The sequence below is a fragment of the Manihot esculenta genome, chromosome 1 (genome assembly GCF_001659605.2).
Source record: "Manihot esculenta cultivar AM560-2 chromosome 1, M.esculenta_v8, whole genome shotgun sequence".
NCBI lineage: Eukaryota > Viridiplantae > Streptophyta > Magnoliopsida > Malpighiales > Euphorbiaceae > Manihot > Manihot esculenta.
The window spans coordinates 17,127,845-17,137,415 of record NC_035161.2 but is presented as its reverse complement, the minus strand read 5'-3'; the positions used below and the strand labels follow the sequence as shown (position 1 = coordinate 17,137,415).

The 9,571-nt window shown below is 30.9% G+C and overlaps 1 protein-coding gene across 1 annotated transcript; it reads right to left on the bottom strand.

Moving 5' to 3' along the window:
• Window positions 1–3,713: 3,713 nt before the first annotated feature.
• LOC110628312 (hydroquinone glucosyltransferase) lies at window positions 3,714–5,398 on the bottom strand. Its single transcript, XM_021774923.2, has one exon. It carries the CDS (start codon window positions 5,302–5,304, stop codon window positions 3,877–3,879), a length of 1,428 nt encoding a protein of 475 aa, XP_021630615.1. The 5' UTR covers window positions 5,305–5,398; the 3' UTR covers window positions 3,714–3,876.
• Between the last annotated feature and the right edge of the window lie 4,173 nt (window positions 5,399–9,571).

Genomic DNA, 9,571 nt, shown 5'->3' with positions numbered 1-9,571 from the left:
CAGAAACTTGAATATTTAAGCTTCAAAATCCTTTCCTCATTCTTTGCTCCAATAAGGCAGTTTTAGGAGATTTTCTCTAAATTGTCCTTTTACATTATTTTCTGCAAAATAATATTAAAAACATTAAATTAGACAGAAATCATGTAAATATTTATTAATAATATTAATATAAAATGAACTAAATTATGCTCTATCAATAGTCTAGTGGATTGGTTATATATTAATCAAATTTCATTATCACATGAAATACGTGTACTTGTGCACAATCAATTAGCTAGATTGCTGTTTGTGTTATAAAAGCACAAAGCGGCTGGAGTGAGCAGTATTCAAATTTCATATTGCGTGGATCAGTGGACTTTTTTCGTTCTAATAATATAATAAATGTGTTCAGCTAAATGCAGTTGCTAAATTGAGACCGTCAAGATCGCTGAATTGAATGTTTACCGATTGATATCTGAAGGGGTAGCTTTATTTTTCTTTTGAACAATTGTTTCCTCGTGTTCCTGATTTTTCTTTTCATTTTCAACCTTTATTTGATATTCTGCTATTTAATAATTTGCCAAGTTAACATAATATTCTTTATAATTTCCTTTTTATTCTATATACAACATTTGACAAACGATAAAGAGTGGAGACTGATCCTCAAATCTTAAAATCCAAAATCCATATTGACTATGCATTGCAATTGCACTAAACTAGGGGTGTAAACGAATCAAACTGTTCGTAAGCTATTCGAGACCAAACTCGATCGGACTCGACTCGTTTTCTAAACGAGCCGAGCTCGAGCCCATTTTTTAGCCTCGTTTAATAAACTAGCCGAGTTTGAGTTTAATGGTATTCGGCTCGTTTAAACTCGTGAACTGACTCGTGAACAGGCTCGTGAACAAACTCGTGAGCAGACTCGCGAACAAACTTATTTGCTAACACTAATCCCACATCGAAAGTTGAAGAGATACGGAAAATTGTTACTTCTCTGTAAAAAGATAATCATTCTATATTCTTTTTCATTAGTTTTGGATTGAAGAGATTTCAATTAAATAAAAAAATTTAATTTAAAAGTTTCTTAATAATTTTATAATTTAAATTTGTCTATAATTTAAATAAATTTGAATTATATTGAACTTGTTTATAATATAATCGAACTCAAATTCGAAGCTAAATGAGCTCAAATTTGAGCTTTTTGAATGAAATTTGAGTTGATTCGTTAATATGATAAACGAGTTTATTACGAACCGAGTTCGAATCGAATTCATATTTAATATTTATTTTATAAATCGAGCTCGAGTTTATAAATAAAATTTGAGTCAAGTTCGAGCTCAAATTTGAACTTTTAAATTTATTTTCTAATCGAGTTTGAACTTATCAAATCTCGGCTCCTACACTAAATGAGTATTAACTTGTTATAAAAAATCTTTTACACAAGTGCAGATATAAATTATCTATAGCATGTTTCATGTATTCAAGGTGTAAGGTTATCAAGAGTGTTGTCATCTTTCTTGTTATTTGCTTGGATTTTATTTTGATTATTCTATTTCAGATTTTGAAAGCACAGATATTTTGATGGTATGTATGGTCTTACTACTTGCTATTCTATTAATAGGAAGCTTTTGATTTTCTGGCAGTGATAACTAACTTTGATGGTGTCGATCTTTTTGATATTTCTCTGAGTTTGGCCTGATTTTCATTGAATTTGATATAATATTTTTTATGTTTGAGTTTGATTTATGGATTTGATCTAGAAGGGGTTGCTCTATATATTTGGATTGACTTTACATCTTTGTACTTTTGCATTCACATCTTGTTAAATGTATTTTCTGTGTATTGATAAAAAAATATTTGAAAATATTATTTTACAGTATTGTTACAACACAATTTTTTTATGAAAGTAATTATAGATTGAGTAATAAAAATACGAATAAGCTAATTAAGAACTATTTAATTAATAACAAAAATAAATATTTGTATAAATTATTAGTATTCATATTTATTTTTAGATGTAATTGTGAGAGAGATAAATTTGTTATCTTTTATATTATTTTTTAGTAATATGAACACATTTAAATTAGTGAAAAATACAAAAAGGACATTGAAATCATTAAGAAGGATAACAATTTTTTAAGAATGATAATTCTCCTAAAATCGCAACTCATTTTAGACTTTAGTTAGAGCTGTCGCACTTTGTTGACTTTTTGGTCAGTAACTCTGGTACTACTCATCAGCCACCCTTATTGAAACAAGGTCGTCTGTATAAATCAATGAGAAATTTTTTTTTTTTAATATTATGAAAAATTTATTAATTATTTTATTAATTTAATTATTAAATATTTAATTATTTAATTTTTATAATTTAAAAAATTTCATTGATGCATCGTCTATTAATTAATTATTGTAGATATTTTAAATTTTTTTATATTATATTTAATGATTAAAATTAAAAAATAAATTAATTAATAAATTTTTTAAAAGTTTATAAATATTTAATATATTTTTAAAATTAAAAAATTAAGTACTAAATTTTCTATATTATATTGATTAAATAATAATTAAATTTCCCCAAAATCTTTGAAATCCTCGGGTGAGTTTTTTTTTGTTTTTTTTTTTTTAAACAGTCCTCAAGTTGAGGTTTTGGAAAAAGTTGTCCTTTGACCAGGAAAGGTGGCTGAGTGGCATGGGTTGAAATTTCTCGCTTTCGTGGCATGGGCAAAATCCACTGTGCTTGTTATGGTTTGTCGAAATATTACTAGCTTGATTCATAGATGCTGGGCAAGAATTTCCCAATTCACAAATAATATAATCTTTGGGATGATGAACCAAATGCCCACGCAGCAAGATCACAAATCTTGCCGATATCCCCAGTGATTAGTCATTAATTAAGACCAATCCTATATGCAGTTCACTTATTCTTAAAAATTTCTAAATTTTTTAAACTATCCTCTTTAATAATTACTATTTTTTTTAATTAACAGAAAATATATTTTAAGATCTCAAAAAATAGTAAGAGTTGTACAAAAGTTGATAGAAAATGACTTTAAGAAAATTTCAACAAAAGGGTATGTTAGAAGTAAACTACACTTATTTAACTTACGAGTCAGCAATGTAATTTTCAACGGTGGTTTCTTTATTTTTCCCGTGCAGGAGAGGGCCCATGGATCGTTGAAATGGTGCTTCCGGCAAAGGACAAGTTTAAGGCTGCTAACACTGACACAGGTGTATCAGCAGATGGATCAGTTAGACTGAGAATGGGTATCAGGAACTTCCATGGTGAGGCTCAGTCCAGGAATCGGATACATCTCGGAACTCAGCTTTTGAAGAAGTACCCGCAATCAATCAGGGCATAGAAGTCGCTTTGGCTTCTGGTTTCCATAGGTTGCAAGTGATAAAGTCATAACTAATCGTCCATTTATGCTCTTCAAGGTGGTCCATTGATCTTGGCAGTCTCTCTTTCTTGAGGATATTCTTCAGCTTGCCTTGGCTTATGCAATAGCAAAGGAAAGCCCCCCATTTTGAGGGAAGGAGCAATCGTGATTAGAAAAGGTCCCTCCCCATTTGCTATTGATAGCTTTTGAATAGGCTTTATATGATGTTAATTCTGCTCCTCTTTCTGCTGGTTAATGATCTATTGATTATATCTGTCTCAAAAAAAAAAAAAAAAAAAAAAAAAAAAGGCCAACTGGCTCTAGCAAAAGAAAATGAAAGGTCCAATTAATGCCCAATGGTAGTAAAATGATGTTACTTCTGCTTCAATTTTTATTCTATGTTTGATTTGGCGGCCAAATTTTTGTTTATCAAAAGACCATGTAGAACGCAAACTACTTAGTACTTACAAAGATGCCTAAGCTAGTTACATCAATGCAGATAACTAATGCGAAGGAAGGCTCATTTTCTTTGGTTCTTCCATGAGTTGGCTACATAAGCTAGAGATTTTGTAGAAGACCCATCCTGGCTTAAAACCTTTACGGCAGTATTTTTAAGTTCTTTCATTCTCTTTCTAAGTAATTGTCCTTCTTCCCCTTTAAGAATAGTACTTGCATAATTGGCAATATCTTCTTTAACCACAAGCCCATTCTCATTCACTCTCACCCTCAATGCAACCTTCAAATCATCAGCTAGCAATACCGAATTCATCTTTTGCTCTGCATAAAGTGGCCATGCAATTATGGGCACCCCATTTACAATACTTTCCAAACTAGAGTTCCACCCACAATGGCTCAAGAACGCTCCTGTAGAGCCGTGGCTGAGGACCTGCATCTGTGGAGCCCAATGGGGCACCACCAAACCCAACCCCTTGGTCCTGTCCAAGAATCCTTCCGGTAAAAAATCAAGAGGATCAGTAACTTTTTGCACATCGAAATAATTTGCGTTTGCTGATCTATCATGTGGACTCCTAACAACCCATAGAAATCTCTGACCACTCATCTCTAAACCCAGGGCTAATTCAATGAACTGATCATGAGAAAGGGTCCCACCACTTCCGAAAGAGACGAAGAGCACTGACCCATTTGGTTGCCTATCCAACCACCTCAAGCTCTCAGACTCGCTAGCAATCTCACTGGTTGAAGCGGTTCGTGTGAGTGGCCCAACTGGGTAAATGGGAGGCGTACCGTTTCTATCCTCCATTAAAGCCTTAAAAGCACCAGCTTCCAAATCTATAAAACTATTAACAAGGATTCCAGCGGCCAATGGATATAGCTTGCTAATGTGAATAACCCATCTGTAAGCATCATCTTTTCTGTTCTGGACCGGGTCCATGAGATCTCTTCCGTGAACCGGCACACACCCAGGAAATTTTACCGGTTCAGGCAAATCTCTATACTCACATGAGTATGTTTCGTCAAGCTTAGGGAGATGGAAAACTGAAGATAATGCCATAGCAGTTGTAGGAAAGAAAACATAGAGCAATACGTCGAACTCTCTCGCGATTTCAATGGCATCAAGGCCGAAAAGATCAACAACAAGAGCTACAACGCGAGATGCCTCAGTTAAAGCCTTAAAAGATCCACGGAGTGCAGAGAGAGAGCGAGACAAGCTAAGTACGACCCGAGTCTCGACTTTAACAGTCTGAGGGAGATCATCAAAGCTAACTGGAGGAAGAAAGATGGAGGATATGGTATTGGGTAAGGCTTGAAGAAGTCGCCTTTGGGGTTTCATGGGTGAACCATCGTTAGGTACAAGGAAGGTGACTAAGAAGTCATGTTGCTGAACGAGTCGTTTGGCTAACTCAACGAGCGGAATTAGATGACCCATCCCCGGAGTAGGCACCATGACTACGTGGGATGGGGCTTCCAGGTGCAGGGAAGTATCCATGGTGATAAGGCTAGTGAGTTTTGGGCGATGGATTGGTGAAAGTACTGGAGGCTATTGGGCATTTATAGAAAAACAAGAGGAAAAGAATATGATAGTGTTTATGACGTGGGGGGCGAATTATTCCAGCCCAGTGTGTTAGTTCTGTGGTTGACTATAGAAGCCTTAATTTTTTAATGCCCAATTGATAAAAAAAAAAAAACAAAACTCACCGTATATTTATATTTGAATTTTTTTAAAAATTTTAATTTAATTGACTTAATTTATATATTTTGATGTAATTTTAATTAATAAATAATTTTTTAAATTTAATAGCTTTTTAATATTTTAATAATTTAAATGACATATTATATTACGTATATTATTATTATTATTTATATAAATTAATAAATAATGATTAAATAACTGAAAAAAATTAATATTTATATTATTTTATATTTTAATTTAAATATTTAAATTTTAAATAAATTGATTTAAAGTTTATATAAAATATCGAATACAAAATTTTATTATTTTTTAAATGTAAATTAATTTATATATAAAATAATATTATTTTATATTTAATTGTAGTTAAATATTATATTTAATTATAAAAAATTTTAATTTACCTATTAAATATACAGTCAATAATTTTAATTATGGATAAAATTTATTTTATATTAATAATTATAAAAATTTTATAATAAATATATTATTTTTAATTAGTTTATACGCTGCTATTTTAATAATTAAATTATTTATTTTTAACTTTAATTTAAAAAATTGATTAAAATTAATCTTAAATACAAAGATTGAATCAATTTATTTAAAATTTAAATATTTAAATTAAAATATAAAATACATAAATATTGAACATTTTTCCGTCAATTGACCCATTATAAAATAATAATAATAATAATATATATAGCATGCCATTTAAATTATCACGTTACCACAATTTTTAAATTTAAAAAATTATAAATTAATTAAAATTATATTAAAATTAAAAAATTAAATCAATTAAATTAAAATTAAAAAATTAAATTAAAATATAAATTTACGTAAAGATTAATTTTTTTAAATGAATTGGTTTTTTTTTATTTATTTTTTAAAAAATCTCTCTGTTATTTGTCCAATCTATTCAAACCGATCAAAAAGCTGAAGGATAGGTGGAAAGGAGAGGATGAATGCATGAGATTTGGAGTGTGTGAAAAATGATAATTAATTTGCGATAAAAAAGAAAAATGAGAATTAATGGGCAAAAAAGCTAGCTTCAAGTCCTCTTTGAATCTTTCAAAGACCAAGAATTCATTACCAATGAGTGTTAGAGTAGTATAAGCACAAATTATGAATTTTCGACGATGATTTCTTGAGATCAAGAAACTCAATCAATTTTTTTTTTTTTTCATTTGACTTGTGTTTTAAGGATTTGAGAAGTTTATTCTTGAATCGGCGGAGAAGATTTATTCAATTTGAATAAGAAAAACTAATAGATTTGATAGTTTTAAAATTTGAACAAAAATTCTATAGAATGAGTAGTTTCTCTTTTTTGATACTTGTAATTGAAAGGCTTGAAAAACTCATTCTTGAATCGGTAGAGGAACGTCTTTGATTTGAATAAGACGGGTAGATTTAGTAGTTTTGAAACTTGAGTGAAATTAGTAGTTTATATGAGTTATCTTTTTTAATTGAATGACATGACAATTTTTAATGGTCAATCCATGTCATAAATATTTAAATGAGTTTATTTAGTAAAATTAATTTAATTAAAAATTATTAAATAAAATTAATAGGCCCAAAATATATGTCGCATTTTATAATTAGAACTTAATTTTTTAGGATAAAATTACACTTTTGTCCTTTGAGTTTAATATAATTAATGGATCTATCCTTTAAAATCGAACACCTAAACTCTTGAGTTTTAAATTTATCCATCTCAAAGTTCTTATGCCTATGTTTCCATCAATTTTCTATTTATTAGTTGCCAAATGACAAAAATATTCAACTTTTTTTTTTGACGATAACTAAGAATTGTTAGAACTATCGTTACTCAATAGGAGACAAGACCATGGCTCAACTTATTGCATTTTTGTAGTTGAGCTCCTTTGAAATAGCACCTATAAAAATTTTACTTTTTTTTTTTCATATCTATAGAGCTCCTTTGAATCGACACCTATACAAATTTTGCTTTTTATTTTTCTTTTGTTCTTGTCTATAGGCTCTTTAAACACATTTGAGCATCTATTTTTGTTTATTCAGTAAAGTGCTTTCTAATAGAAAGGAAGGAAACATAATCATTTAATACATTTATAATTTAACATTTTAAAATGTCTTGTAATAATTTATTTAGGCACTTAGTATGGCGGAACTTTTGGAAGAAAATAAACCTGTCCTTGAACTACTCCATTCAATAGATCGTAATTTCATTACTGATTCTTCTTGGTAAAGGCTATGGGTGTTGAAGATTGTAAACTCTCTTCCTCTCTGCAATACACCTAAACTCAGTGTGTCTTTTGGCACAACCACCCACCACAAACACTGTCAAATCATATCCCTATATCTAAATGCAATAGAATCGAGAATGCTTCTAAATTGGAACCAATAACCATCACACAATTTATAGTCAAATGCTCCCTTTTTTACTATCCATAAAATTCAATTTTTCCCAATTTAATAACAAGAAGAATTCAATAGAAGTTGATTCGATCTTTCTCACTTGCAATAATTTACTCATTGAGTGTGGGAGGATAAGAGAGCTCAAGCGAAATGGGATTCAGGTCCAAAAGAGTATTTATAGTCACCAAAAGTTAGGATTTTGATGTAAGAAATATTGGCTCAAGCTTGTATTCGATCTTCTGTTAGTAATATGCCCTACAACCAATCTGTTGGTTATAGTTGGATATTATTTTTTTGTATTTTAAGTATTTAAATATAATTTATAAAGGCTATTGTTTATTTTTAGTATTAATTTAATTGAATCTCGAGTAAAGATAAGGTCTGATGACCGTCGAGCTTCTTACATCCTGGGGTGAGGTCGAATTTTGAAGAAGAACACAAGCTGAAAGCCCATCAGGCCGCACTCAAGTAGACCGGCCCAACATCACGTGATCCAGCCCGGTGATGTGAAGTAGGCCGGATTGACCACACGCGCAAATCCACCAAGAGATAGCCTAGCCCAGTGACATGACAAGAGGTAAGAGAGCAGGCCTAGTCACCTCGTAGCCCTAACAGCACACACGCCGGGGGAATTAAATGGCCACCTGACAGAGAGGGGTACGCTAGCAGGTCCGTACATACGGGTCTGAGTGACAAGGACTGGTGGCACAGTAGTAGGGGGCGGTTATGTGTCACTAGCAAACAAAAGGAAAATGGATAAAGGGGAAGAGACTGTTAGTGTATTTGCCCTAGGCTATTATCTTGAACCTTTTTGCATATCGTTTTGATTATTAATAAAAAAAGGTTTTTATTATCATTATTATTTGTTTACATATTACATAATAATGATTAACATCCCTGGTAACTTATTATTATGTTGATAATAATAAAATATAACTAGTATGGTTATTGATTGATAATCATGAGATGATTATGTATATGTTGATATAATTCAATAATCATAGATACTTGTTAGAGAATAAAGTATTGGATGGACCCTCACTGAGATCACTACATGGGTTATTATCATAAGTGAATCTCAAAGTAGTTATATCTTAATCCTTTGACTTGAGATTGTCATAGTTTCCAACATAAGGACTGTTATATTTTGACATAACCAAACATTGTCTTTAATCGGACAATCATAAAGGTTATGATTGAGCATAATAGAAATTACGTAGAGGATATTGAACAATCAAGATAGAATTTGTCCCTCTCTTTAAGAGAGATATCTTCTGGGCCCCTCGATAAGTGAGACTGAGAAATGCATGGTCGTGCTCAAATGAATTGATAGTCTGATCAATATCATTTGAATTTATCAGTCTACTTAGAGATCGAGAAATCATAAGTTTGACATTGACCATGACTGATGTTCAAACTAGATATCGTGTGACAAAGGGATTAATACATGTTCTATTTATTAAGTTTTATTAGACTATCGATCCTCATATTAATTGGGTAGTCATAATATCTTACTAGAGGCCGCTTATGATTTATGGGTCTTGTGGGACTAGGCCTATTGTCAATTAATATGAGCCTATTGGGTCACACACAAAAGAACGTTGATGATGTGTTATATTAATGGGTTAAAAGCCCATTAGTATAATTAATAATAATAAATATATTATTATTATTA

Excerpts from the sequence above, each read along its gene's own strand:
- LOC110628312 (XM_021774923.2), bottom strand. The coding sequence starts at position 5,304 with ATGGATACTTCCCTGCACCTGGAAGCCCCATCCCACGTAGTCATGGTG.